We start from the raw sequence: 14,291 nt of genomic DNA, 5'->3' as shown, positions 1-14,291 counted from the left end.
AGCGCACCTCGGGTCTGTGCATTCACTCCGCTTCTCTTGAAATCTGAAAGGACAGTGGGCGTGTCCGAGGACCTTCAGGCACGGGGCGCCCACCAGGACCAAGAGGTGCTTACAAAGCACCATCTCCAGTTGGACTTGTGGGCTGGGTCCATGTCAGATTTTACACACGGTAGGGAAGGAAGATGCCAGCTCTTATTCTCCAAGGGCTTCTGCATCGTGACGGAAACACCACACACAAACCTCCGAGTCTGAGGAGGGAGCAGCGTTCCACGCACTAGAGAAGGCAGGACGAGGCGAAGGAGGTAGAAGCAAAAGCCCGTTGAGGTGTCCCGTCCTCTGCACTGTCCTGTCCCACAGAGCACCCAGAGGCTGGCCCCCACCGCCCGGCCCCTGCTGGAGAGCGTGGGAGGGAAGAGCCACAGAGCCCCTGCCCACTGGGAGAGGGAAGAATTCACATTAGTGAACATGACTGACTGCCCTTTACAAATGCGGAGGATGCATTTCCTGGGGGCAAAAGGGGCCTGGCCCATGCAGGAGCTCTGTAGCGGGAAGTCAGAGCCGGCTTCTGGAGACTCGGGCTGAGTGCACACGGAGGGCGTGTGTATAAGCAAGAAGGGTGTCTTTAAACTCCCGTCCCCATGCAAATGCTCCTCCCGCTCCGCATTACGTCCTCCTTCCGGGCAAGAGTTGAGTCAGCTCTGCGAGCTTGTACTCTCAGGGAGAAGACCCGTGTGCCTGGTGAGACCTAGAAGGACACCACTGCCTGCCCCTCATCCTGACGACGCGTGACACTTGGAAAGAACAGCTTACAAAACACCCCCAATTACTTACCACACGTGCTCTTCCCTTAGAAAACACCCATCAGCCAGAAGGAAATGGAGACACAGCAAATTCAGATTTTTTATTCTGGAAAGCACATATGCACATATTTCAAACACAGAAAATTAATCTGGGAGTGAATGCCGTAACAGATCAGCTACTGACCATCATGCAGCAAGGTAAGTGAAATGGATCCGCTGGCCCTCGAAACCCCACAGTGCCTGCAGGAGGGTTGAAAAACTAGGATGCTGAATCCCTACCTACTGCCAAAGAAAACGCAACCGAAGTGGCAGGTTCCTAATGACGAGAAAAACTTACAGATAGAATCAAAACTGATTCAAGTCATACAGTGAAAGGACAAAAGGAAAAAGGAAAGAGATCAATATGATCTGAAACAACCATTTTAATAGTAAGTTGCTGACCTTTCATTGGACTCTGGTCCAAGATGCCTGAGGATGAGCCAGTGTCCCTGCACGGGGTCACCCTGAACGGCAGGCAGGCCCTGTCTGTGACACTGAGGCCCCCCAGCAAGAGACAGCAAAGGACGAGGCCTTGTCTGCTAGTGCCCAGATAGCAACAGGTCCTCTGGACTTGCTGAGGGTCAGTGGACCCAGGCCCCACGGGCTCCCCTCCTCCCTTTGTACACCTGGCTGACGCTGGGTTTCCGGAAGATCTCTGAGAATCACCTGCGAGGGAGAATGCTGGATTTTTAAAGTGAGTGACCTGGCCTCATGACAAGTCATACCATCCAGGCGTTTTTGGCACTTCCTTTCCTCATGCCTAACAGTGTCCCTGCTCCCCTGGCTACAGATGCCAGCCAGTCCCTGTGACTAAAACAAGGGCCATTAATGTTAGCAACAAGCTGGACTGAACAAACCAGTGAAACTGACTTTTTTCACCTGTCTTCCTTTTATATTACTCTGCCAGTTCTAAATCTCTTCCTGTAACTCTACTTCATTGGGATTTTATTAATTCAGTAGCAGCTTCCTCTAAAATCTGTTGGTCTTAGTGATACCGATGTTTCTAAAGGCCAAGCCAAATGGCTCGCTCTCAATCTTGTCTCAAAGTTTCTAAAGAGAAAACTAAATTAACCGGTTAGCCATGCATCATGTAAGCAACTCATATCATAAAAAAACTGGATAGACAAGTATGATTATTGCGCTTGAAACATACTAAAAGGAAAAAAAGGAATATTAACATATCAAGTTACTATGATGATTATTTTAATAACAACCTTCAGGAAAAGCCCACAAATGTTTTCCATTTAAGAATGCCTGGATATTAAAAAAAAAAAAAAAAAGCCTGGGATAAAATGTTCTAGGCCAATATATTACAGACTGCAGGGCTGGTTCTAATTTAGAACAGAATACAGACCTGGAGTTAAGAGAAAGAAGTGCTGACAGTCGTCCCCAAGGTTTTAACTGCCCTTCTGCTATAACATGGCTTGGGAGAACACAGAAATCATTAATGACTATGAGTTATTAAGGCAAAAAGCTATTAAGAAAAAGAAAAATGGTTAAGAATACAAGTAACAAGAAAGGGCTGGAAATGATGCACAACTGTTTTAAAATGAAGATGGTTTGGAAGGAAAACAGGGATAAAGGAATTAGATCATCAAAATGTTATAGGAAAGAAAAATGCTTTTGGTTTTCCCAATAAATGGGAAATCAGAATTGCTTTCCTTCCAATTTCACAGGCATCGTTTTCTTAATGTTACTGATCTACTACTAGTTGCCATTTCCTTCTGAGAATGTTAACTGCATATAAATAAATGCAAAAAAACCAAAAAACACCCAGGAAAGAAAACCCACTCCCTCTTCAAAGAAAACAAGAAACCCCACCATAACTATCAGACCGACTCACCACCCTCTCCTTCCATGCCGTCAGCTGCATTCCGGAAGAGAACAGCTTGTTTTCACTCTAGAGCCACGTGCACCTCATTTTTAAGCCCTTCTGAGCGAGGAAGCTGTTTTAACTTTTACAATGGAGGGAAGGGACCACAGAGAGGAAAAAGACAGCGGAACATTCTGTGCCAACTCAACTTGAACAAGACCAAATTCCTCGCTGTCCACGTGGAAAATGAAACTTAGATCTCTACCATGTAGGTGACTTTTAAATATTTAACTTTTTACTCAAGATAAAAGCACAAATCTGTCCTAATCAGAGTAGTATTGAAATGTGACTATTTTTTCTTCAAAGGAAAAAAAAAAAAACTTAGAAAGATAGGTATGTGTCCTTGCAAGCAAAACGGAGAAAAAGGTATTATTGTTGTTACTATAATTATTAAGCCACAGACACATAAAATCCACAAAATGGATTGGGGTGGCTTTGGAAACGCAATATCATATCAAAGGTGCAGACCATTTCGAACATTCTGTACAGATCGGGCTGAAACAAGAACCAAAGCAAACCTCAACCCCACCAGCAGTGAAGCGCCTCTGGGACCCTGGGAAAGACGGCATGGCCTGCTCCGACGGCGAGGTCACGAAGCCTCGAAGCCTCTCCGGCGCTACTCAGGATCATCCCGCCAAGCCCGCAGGTGAGGCTGAAGGGTTCTGGCCGCGCCCAGTGCGAAGCACGTGCATCATTGGACCAATTTCTGAACAGATTTTTTATAAATATATACAAATCAGTTACAGGCACTTGAAATGTCTTTGGCTGGAATAACCCAACATTGCAAGATAATGTATTCACAGAGTGTCCAGGCCCAGGCTGGGTTCAGCAGGCAATGATTACGGTTCTCTCAGTCTCTCTCAGAGAACGGCAGCTGTGGGATTAGGCATCAGCCAAAGCCACCTAGGAGAGAGCAAGACGGCAACCCAGTCACGCAGCAAAGCCTGGATAACTCGGCCCCACCAGCACTCTTACCAGGTTCTGGTCCCTATCCCAAACCCAGGGAGCCACACCGCACACACCTATCGGTCAGGGGAACTATTAAACCCCTAAGAAAACAGACCTCATTTTCTATGGAGGGAATGAACAGAAATCTGAGTCTCCTGCAAGACGCAGCTGATCCTGCAGAACCACTGTGCTGCGACACAGCGTTAAGTGCCTGGAAACCCGGAGGAGCATTCTGGGAGGTGACTTCTCAAGCTCGCGGAACTGGAGGGGAGGCAGCCCTCAGGGTCAGCCGCTCGCCAGTGGGGATTTGAGAACACTTTTTTCCCAGCTGAGGCCTGGGTATATGGTTGAAGATGTAACACCATAATTGAGGCTGAGGGGAGACGACTGCTGATAAAAAGACAGGAACTAATTTCTCCGGAGGAAAGGAATCACCCACAATAAATGGAATAAGGACTAATTGGGACTTTCTGGCGCAATGCTGGGTCAGACCCCACCCACTGCTCACCTTCTCAGGACAAAATTCAGGATTGCTCTGACGCAGTTTGCTGGGTCTGCCTTTGATAACCGCATAGCAAAACATCGTTATCACCATCACGAAGAGGAAGTAACTGGTGTGCATGAGGTGCAAGTTTATTAATGAGCGGTCATCCTAAACAAAGAGAATAAACCAGAAACATCTGCACTGAGTTACTGAGAGATTTTAATGCTGGGTTCCTGGAATCAGGGTGCACAACCTCCAGACTTGCCTCAACTATCAATTCTCACATGGGAATTGAGAGTTAAACTATTAAAGCTGGAGCTTGTTAAGTGAAGACAGGGTGTTCCCGACACCACCCGTACCCTCCCTTCCTAAGGCGGTCCTCTGCCCGAATCCCCCCGCCCCTGACAAGGCCCCAGAGTCTTTAACCCCTGCTCTTCTCTTTACGTCCTCTTGCTCTGACAGCCCTCAGGTTTCATGGCTGACAGCCCAAGCCTGTGTTCCTAACTCCTCCCCTGAGAGGCTGCATCCTTCCTGGGCCTTTCCCCACGTGGACAAGCCCCTGGCTGGAAACGCCGAGGCCGGCCTTGACTCACTCCTCCTTGATGTCCCACAGGCAATCAGCCACCAGGCCCGGCCAGTTGTTGAGATCCCAGCCAGGCCCCCACTCCTGTTCCTTCTCACAGCTCCAGGCCTCAGGCGCCATCCCATTTACACGCATCAGGTGGGCAGACCAGTCTTCCTGACACACTGCTCTACAAATTCCCTGGAGCCCAAACTCAGGCAGTGATGGCCTCGTCCGAGGAGAAAGTCTAAACACCTCAGCGAGGCACAAAGGGCCTTCTGGAGCCTGGCCCCTGCCCACCATACAGCCTGATCCCCACTGCTCGCTCCCGCAGGCCCCTGGCACACCACTGTCCACAACTTGATAAAAACGAGGCATAAGAAAAGAGAAGGACCAGGCAAAAAGAAAGATCCACCTGGCACATACGGACAGAAGAAAAGAGGATTTATAAAAATTCAGTGCAGTCTGTTAAAAGTGGGCTCAAGTCTGAGCAGCAAACTAAACTAGCGAATCACCCACGAGTCCGGAGTACAGTGCCTTCCACCCATTTCCTCCTTGTAAAGTAAAATCCTGCACAGGCATCAATATCTAGCCAGAGTCATCTCCTCCTATTGACTTCTGCCTTTCTGAATTCTGAACTATTTATTGCTCAGACTGACACTAACCAAATACGCTTCAGTGAGTGGCTGCGTGGATGAGTAAGACTGAACCAGCCTCTGCTGTAGCCCCAGGTTAGGCACACAGCAGTGCTCAATAAATAACTGCTGTTGAACAAAGTGGAAAACAAAGAACAGAAGCAATTTTCTTAACCCAATGGGCGGCATGTTCTTCCAAGTCTCCAGCACTCCACCTGGTCTCCCAACCCAGCTGGACAGCTAGAATGGCAGGGGCTAAGCTAACCCAAGGAGGTACACAGGGCCTGCTCTAACAGTTCCTGGACACACACACACACACACACACACACGACTGTTCTCACTTACATCTGGAACAATAACTGTAAGCTTGGGATTTAAAGCATGATAGACTTTTCCAATGGCCCCCTTGTAACACCAGAAAGGATTGTAGTCTTGAGCATATTTTGTGTTGGCGTCTCTGGCAGTTGTGAAGATCTTGTACCAGAGCGTGGCGTTGCTGTAGGTGTCAGGAGCACAGTGCGGCGGCTGTCTGCAGAAGATGGGGCAAGACACATGCTCAGTGGCCTTGAGACATTTACTTGTGTCTCAGCTACCGGCGCTGGCATAGCACCAAGCAGAGCCACACGTGCAGAAGGGAGAAATAAGAAACATATTTTCTTGAGCTAAATACCATTATATTTTTAGTTCAGTGATTTTTTTAAAAAAAATTAATAAACACGTAAAGAATAAGAAATAGGCATCCAGCACTTAGGAGTCTGGGTGTTAGACTTCTGCCTTCAGAATTCAACCCATGTCCTCTCACATATGATGTGGCCAGAGAAGGACTCGCTCCTTTTAAGCCCATTTTCTCAAATTATCTAAACTCTTAGTCACAACTGGAAGTTTTACATACAAAGTTCTCTATCAGATATTACAACCAACAGCAAATAATGCTTAACTTGTCCTACAAACCTCCAAATGTCTAAAATAGATAAATCCCAGGATAATTATTTTAAAAGGATTCACCCTAAGATTCTTTTAAACAGGCTACATCTTGTATATTTCATGTAATTATAGATCATTATCTCCTTTCCAGAGAAAGGAGAGGCAAGAAAAGCCTTAAAGGCAAAGCGGTTACACTGAGAGCTGCTCAAAAAAAATATGAAGCAAAAGTTTCAGAAACAGTAACTATATCACAGAAAATAAGGCTCAATTTATACTATCAATTTAAAAAATAACTCTTCCTGGATAATGGAGATGAACAAAACCTTTATCTTTCAGGAGCCTTAATTGTCATTATGGTCACAGGATCAGCTCTTATTCATCTTTCCTGTGGCTTCTTCTACCAACAGGAAAGGCCACCTAAAACTTACACACAGCAACCAGATGCTTACACAACTTTGTCAAAACACTAACTCTCTGATACTTCTATGCAGAAGTTCTACCTTTAGAAAACCAAATTAAACTGAAACAATCCTACAGACAGGTCCCAGTGATGACCACTGTACAAAGTAACACGATGCAGCTGTCCTGAGAACTTGCTCAGGCATCCCAGTCACGCTTACGGTAAATGGAGCTTCTTATGCACACCCACCGGGGTCAGGAAAGTACTTACACGGTGACGGGGAACACGCCAGGGTGGGCTGTGAGGGTCGTGCAGGCTGTGAACACCACCTGCTCACAGCGGCCGTGAAGGGCACAGTCGTCCGAGTTCCAGGCTGTGGGCAGGGTAAAGGTAATGTTTATCTCCTCGTGGGCTTCTCTGCCTGGAAAGAGAAATTGGTTTTTTGGTAAGTAAAGCGAGAATTCATACACTTATTATTCTCTGGAATCTGAATGAATCCTGACATCAAACCCACCCAGGAATCACCTATCAGCCCACTGAAGTGGGACCCCTGCTTTTGTGGGGTTTCAGGAATAACAGCAGTTCCGAGCCAGACTCTGAGGCCTGCTCACCTGGCAGAACCACAAAATGGCAAACGGAGAAGGGTCACTTTCAGCCAAGGCCTGGAGTTGCCACGCAAGGGCCCAGGCCATGCCTGAGTGGGAAGGCTGGGGCTGGGTGAGTCACCACCACTGTTACAGCTTTCATACAGCACTCCTACCATTTTCAAACTGCTTTTATATGTACTACTTCACTTAAAATGCACCACTATCCTGCGAACATGACCAAAGAAGTGTTACTGTTCCCCTTTTACATACGACTAGACTGAGGATCAGAGGGTTGAACAGACTTAAGAAAGGTCATGAGACGGGTGAGTGATGAAGCGTAAATGAATAAGGTATTCGAACGCCACAGCGGAAGAAAAAGGTCCACTTGCTACGTGGAAAACCCAGGTGTCGCCCTTACCTCCTTACATGGGAACAGGTCTCACCTGGTACAGCCAACAGGAGGCTGGCAGGCACTCCCAAGTTCCTTCAAGGACTTTAAAAGGTTCTTGGTAACCAAACCAAAGATGATTCTTCCAAGGCCCAAGCCTCTGGCACAAAGCCTTTCCTGATTATTCCAGCTTCTACTACTTTCTCAACCTTCTCCTGAATCACCTACAATCACCTACAATCAGTCTGTCATGGGTTTAGTACTAGGTCCAAGGGCAGTGCTCAATGTTCCATAGGTGTTTATTTTTAATATTATTTAACAAGCATTTATATAGCATTTCCTTTGTGCCAGGAACTATTTCAAGTGCTTGATGAATATTAACTCACGTTATGCTCGTCTCTTCCATATCCCAAAATTCCAAAGGGAAGAAGAGACCAGGCTTTTTCTAGTTTTTAGTACTTAGCCCAGTGCATTCACAAAATTTTAAGACTAGTAGCAATATCTGTAGTATGTACTGAAAACTCCAAAATGATGAGCCAGAATAAAAAACTGGTGTTTTTAACAGACTCACAGATATAGAGAACAGACTTGTGGTTGCCGAGGGGTGGGCTGGTGGGGGAGGGATGGATTGGGAATTGGGATTAGCAGAGGCAAACTATTATATACAGGATGGATAAACAACAAGGTCCTGCACGGGGAACCATATTCAATATCCTGTGACAAACCATAATGGAAAAGAATATGAAGAATATATATAACTGAGTCACTTTGCTGTACAGCAGAAATTAACACAACACTGTAAATCAACTATACTTCAATAAAATTTAAAAAAATAAAAACTCAAGAATTTTAAAATGTGTTTTTAAATATTAAGACCAGAAATAGGCCTTATAATTTTTTTCCCAGTCTCCTACTCTTATGGGCTTTTATTGAGAGCCTACTGCATACCAAACACTTTAATAAGTGAAGATGTAGTAGAAATGGTGCCTTCTTGGCTTTGTTTAGTTCAAACTCAACAAAAGGGAAGACATATACAAAAAATAAAAAACAGTCTGATGAGTAAAACCGTACACTCTAATGCTCTGTGTTGTAACAGCTGTTACCTGAGAAAGCCCGGAGGGAAGCGGCTAACACTCACATACCTGAGAGTCCAATCTGATGCCCGAGAACGGTCGAGTACAGATGGGTGACGTTGCGAGAGAACCCGCCAAAGGGTTTGAGTGGGTCCAGGGTTAGGGTGATTGCAACTGAGATGTTCACTGGGCCTGGATCCTCCAGGGACTGCGGAGACTGGGTGGACATCCTGGCCTGGCCGCTGGCCACTGTGCTTTCCAGAGCTGTGGTGTCGTTTGTGAGATGCTTTAGTGTTTCATTCTCTGATACGCACAAGTCCAAATCATTAAACCGCAGCAGAAAAGTATTCCAATCCTTCAGTAAAACAAGAGAGAGGAAAATAAGCCTGAGCCGACTGAAAGTGCTGCCAGCGCAATGACAATCACAACCCCCGGTGTGGCGTCACACAACAGGGGAACCATGCCTCAGAGTCAGTCCTTCAAAATACAACAACACAGCCTTCAGCCTCTTGTGCTGGCGTAATAGTGTGGTTTTCCAACCACTCTCACGTTCAAAATCTAAAATATAAACTCTTCATTGGCATGAGCTATTACACTGTGAGATTAAGCCAACTTACTCAGGAAAATATGTAAAGAAAAAAAGGGTATTAAACTTACAGGAAATGATCTAGCCTCAGAATCAAGCTTGAAAAGCAAGCTTGAACAAAAGTAGTAAAACATTAAAAGTATTAATCCAAACTCATTTAGCAGTTACAATTAGTTATTTTTAAAAAATTAAGGCCGTCTTAAAATATTTTCTCATAAGGTCAATTTTCTACACCTTGCTTTCTGTCTTGGGACCGCAAAACTGCAGTAAATACCAACACTCGTGTGGTACTTTTCCCCCTCGTCATGGACTTTGGATGCCACTTTAGAACAGGAACAATTTCAAAAGGGAGGAGAAAAGATGTTTTCAGGCTTTTTTTTTTTTTTTTTAAAGTTTAATTTTTGTTTATTTATTTTTATTTATGGGTGTGTTGGGTCTTCGTTTCTGTGCGAGGGCTTTCTCTAGTTGTGGCAAGTGGGGGCCACTCTTCATCGCGGTGCACGGGCCTCTCATCATCGCGGCCTCTCTTGTTGCGGAGCACAGGCTCCAGGCGCGCAGGCTCAGTAATTGTGGCTCACGGGCCTAGTTGCTCCGCGGCATGTGGGATCTTCCCAGACCAGGGCTCGAACCCGTGTCCCCTGCATTGGCAGGCAGATTCTCAACCACTGCGCCACCAGGGAAGCCCCAGGCTTCTCTTAATATCTGTACTGATGGTTTAATTTATAAGCAGTTTTAAAACGGGCACCAACAAATTACCCACCAGGGTGTGTTTTTAGTTTTAGCAGACACCCAAAGATGAACTCAGGCTAAAATAGCAACAACAAATCAACCGAGGCTGTTACATACAACTTCTTTCTCCCAAGCAACATTATCTACAAAAAGGTGCCAAAGGTGAAGACAAAGCAAGTTACTTTTTTTTAAAAATAAATTTATTTATTTCATTTATTTTATTTTTGGCTGCGCTGGGTCTTCATTGCTGCATGCGGGCTTTCTCTAGTTGCGGTGAGTGGGGGCTACTCTTTGTTGAAGTGTGCAGGCTTCTCACTGCGGTGGCTTCTCTTGTTGCGGAGCATGGGTTCTAGGCATGTGGGCTTCAGTAGTTGTGGCTCATGGGCTCTAGAGCACAGGCTCAGTAGTTGTGGCGCAATGGGCTTAGCTGCTCCGCGGCATGTGGGATCTTCCCAGACCAGGGCTCGAACCCGTGTCCCCTGCATTGGCAGGCAGATTCTTAACCACTGCGCCACCAGGGAAGCACCAAGTTACATTTTGAATAACTCTAACATTGATTAAAAATGCCATTCGGAGTAATCCCTAACGAGTCAGGTCTACCTTTATAGCCTCAGTTTATCAGTATCTGGCATTTAGTAAGAAGGCAACCAGATATTTCACATTACATTTTCCCTGACACCTACAAACTCAGCAGACCATTAAAGAACATCAGGCTGAAAATGAACATCCTAGTCTCACCCCTTCCCATTCCAGACATGAGGAAACAGAGGCCCAGAGCAAATTAGGGACTCTCCAATGCCAGCTGAATTGAAGACAGACTCAGAATTGTTTTCTGATTCACAGCGCCAAACTTTCCCCATACACCTAGGATCCTCATTTGAAAATAAAATCACTAAATTAATCATGATCAAAGTTCTGCAGCATCTTGCAGCTCTGCTTTCCTGCAGAGTTCGAGTCCATTTTGAACAGCTGGCCAAGGCCAATGTCAGGCCCCATTTCGATTAAGGGTTAATTATCCAGGCTACATCTTAACCATTGGCCTTGGCCATGTGTTCAACATGGACTTGAGCTTTGAGGGAGAGCAATGCCAGGATGCTGAAGAACTTTGGTTGTGACTAGAATGTTCATTTTCAGCCCTAATGTAGGTACAGCCTGTTTGGATAACCTTTAAAGATTCAGGCAGGGTCAGAAAAGGGGGAGAATTAAGCCAGCCAGTAGGTTTCTTGGTAAGAAACTCTTTGGAAGGGTTTCACAGGAGAAATAGCTAAAACTTGTTACTTTGTATTACAGAGTTAATGTGGGAAGGTGGTCCCTCTTGCTAACATCACCTATGATCTAGAATGCCACAGAGCACAAGAGGAAGCATAATCCCCATAACACTGAGCAAAACTCTCCTCTCGGTCACAAGGCACACACGATGCAACAATAATGCAACCCCTATCCCCGCCCCCATGCCCACTCTCACCAGCGAACACACCCAAGAAGAAAAAGTGTAAGAGAAGACACTCACAGAATCTAAGATGGGAACTAATTTGTCCTAAAAGACACTTATCCACCAGTAACTTCACCATATCATTGATTCAGCATAATTTCTAACACATAAATTTATTAATAGGTATATTGTTATTCACCTCTATTAAACAAGATTATCAACTTTGTATTCTTTTCTGATATGCAGAAACACTTTTTAAATTTATTTTATGATATTTTTGATCTTTGGCTGCATTGGGTCCTCGTTGCTGCATGCAGGCTTTCTCTAGTTGTGGTGAGCGGGGGCTACTCTTTGTTGTGGTGTGTGGACTTCTCCCTGCGGTGGCTTCTCTTGTTGCGGAGCACAGGCTCTAAGCATGCGGGCTTCAGTAGTTGTGGCATGCAGGCTCCACAGTTGTGGCTCACGAACTCTAGAGCGCAGGCTCAGTAGTTGTGGCACACGGGCTTAGTTGCTCCGCAGCATGTGGGATCTTCCCGGACCAGGGCTCGAACCTGTGTCCCCTGCACTGGCAGGCAGAGTCTTAACCACTGTGCCACTAGGGAAGTCCCACACACATCTTTTAAAATCTGTATTATGACTGTGCAAAAACTATTATATGCCTAAACTAATGATTAAAGAGCAATGCCCAAATAATTCATTTAAATTGACCAAAAAATAAAATCTAGAAGGCAAGTCTGTAGATTACTGAAGCTTCCCTTGATAAGAAAAAGACAAATATATTTGGAAATAAGGTTCTGCTTTCTAATTTCTTTAGAATTTCTTCTTCTCCAATGAAAAAGCTATCAGTACAGCCGATAAAACTCCATGACAATATATGGCTTTAAAATAACAAATGTTTACAGTTTTTAAAAATTGTAGTTGGCTAATTTAATATGAATAGCAAAGAAGTTAGTTCTTGATCTTCTTGACACAAACATTTTACAAACATACTTTCCAAAATACATGTTTCATTGCTGAAACAGTCTAACTAAAGCTGGTAGCATTACTTAAATCAATAACTATCTGACTAGGTTATTTCCTAACAAAGTGAGTCACAGCAAGATGGAAGACCAAAAATTCTGAATAAATATTACTCTTTCTCACTGGGATAAAAGTCACAACCAAAGAAAGGTATGTGGAGAGCCAAAAGGTGTTTTCCCACTCTATAAAGGTCCAGCCAGTCTGAGAGGAGAACTTAGAATTTACTATACCTCTGCCATTTCTGGTGACTTGATCTCCTTGATTTTGAAGAAATAGCCCAAGGTCAGGAAAGCTATTGCCATGGCGCTTACACTGATCATAAAGACCACCAAGGGGGGCCGGCTGCTGATGTACACCTTCAGGTTCTCCAGGGGGTTGATGTTGAACATTATTCTGATCAGCTCCACCTGAAAGGAATGAATCAGAAGACTCACCCACTGACTCGCCAAAAGAAAACCTGTGACTCTCACTTCTGTTTCCTTTGACGGTTTCGGGGGGTGAGGAGGTCACACATTATTGAACTTGAGAACTATCTGATCATAAATCCATTCAAAAGACTAGAAGGAAATAAAAGACCACTAAATGCTAATTGTCATTATTTCCAAGTGGTAGGATCTTGAAAGATAGGCATTCTTTCGGTTTGAATTTTCTAATTATTCTTTAATGAACATTTGCTACTTCCATATTACTTAAGAAAATGTTTAAGTAAGTCAGTAATACGACACAAATGCATGCCAACATGTACAAAAATAAACTGAGGATGCTCTCATTTCCTACCACTGAAGAGCTGAATCCTATTTATTCAACATTCTGTCCTGTTCACCACCATACCATGCCCATCCCAGCACCTGGCAGAGAGTAGGCACTCAACAAATACTGAATTTTATCACTCCCCTGCTTAAAGCCCTCCTAAGGCTTCCCACTGGACCTGGCATGAGATTCCTGTGAAGGCCCACAAGGTGTCATTATCCAGAAGCCCCGCCAACCTCCATGACTACATCTCCACCAACATTCCCTCCTCATTCACCGGCCGCTGGCCACACTGGCCTTGCTATTTTTCAGGATCAGCTTGTTAATTTCTGCAAAAAGTCAGCTGTGACTGTGACAGGGATTACACTGAACCCACAAGCAGTCTGGGGAGTACCACCACTTCAACAATGTTATCTTCCAGTCCACGAACCTGGGGGATGCCTTTCCACTTATTTCTGCTCTCTTTCATTTATTTCAATATTTGTAGTTATCAAAGCATATGTTTGCACTTCTTTTGCTAAACTTATTCCTAAGTATTTTATTCTTGGAATTGTGAACACGTCCTGTCTGCAGGCTTTTTACCTCTGCCTGGAATGCTTTAGCCCCAAATTTCCGCATGCTTGCTCTTCTTACAGTGCAGGTCCATGCTCAGCAGCCAGCTCCTCAGAGAGGCCTTCCCTGAGCACCCTCAGCCCCCCACCTCCCAGGACCCTGCTTGACTTCCTTCACACTGTTTAGTTAAACTTCTACTTGTTTACAGTCTATCATCCCTCATTTGTGAGCTCCGAGAGCAGACATTTTGCCAGTCTTGCTCACTGCTATGGCCCTGGCTCCTGGTCCCTAAAACAGTAGCTGGCATGCAATGAGCTCTTATATACATGATCAGACTACAACACTAAAACTACTTAAAAAATCTGTGCCAGCTTTTAAATTTTAGAGAGAAAAAGATGCATCAACAGCCCCTAAGAACCAATAGCAACCACGTGCAACAAGCCAGGCTGTGTACCTGTTTGTTTTCACAAGAGTCTTTGACTCAACATTCTGTTTCTGAGAGTTATCTC

General features: G+C 44.9%; 1 protein-coding gene across 5 annotated transcripts in view; it reads right to left on the bottom strand.

Annotated features, from left to right (window-relative positions):
* Positions 1–887: 887 nt before the first annotated feature.
* The window catches only part of TMEM248 (transmembrane protein 248), a 29,257-nt gene continuing 15,853 nt past the window's right edge, over positions 888–14,291 (bottom strand). For all 5 annotated transcript variants that reach the window (XM_068565947.1, XM_068565946.1, XM_068565948.1 and 2 more), the window contains exons 2-7: positions 12,711–12,887; positions 8,783–9,068; positions 6,936–7,086; positions 5,687–5,870; positions 4,169–4,312; positions 888–3,615 (exon numbers count right to left, since the gene is read on the bottom strand). In XM_068565947.1, the coding sequence (XP_068422048.1) occupies positions 3,595–3,615; positions 4,169–4,312; positions 5,687–5,870; positions 6,936–7,086; positions 8,783–9,068; positions 12,711–12,869 (945 nt within the window). In that variant the 5' untranslated portion in view covers positions 12,870–12,887 and the 3' untranslated portion in view covers positions 888–3,594. The remainder of the gene's footprint in view (positions 3,616–4,168; positions 4,313–5,686; positions 5,871–6,935; positions 7,087–8,782; positions 9,069–12,710; positions 12,888–14,291) is intronic.

Source organism: Eschrichtius robustus, chromosome 16 (genome assembly GCF_028021215.1).
Source record: "Eschrichtius robustus isolate mEscRob2 chromosome 16, mEscRob2.pri, whole genome shotgun sequence".
Taxonomy (NCBI): Eukaryota; Metazoa; Chordata; class Mammalia; order Artiodactyla; family Eschrichtiidae; genus Eschrichtius; species Eschrichtius robustus.
This window is presented reverse-complemented; position numbering and strand designations above follow the sequence as displayed.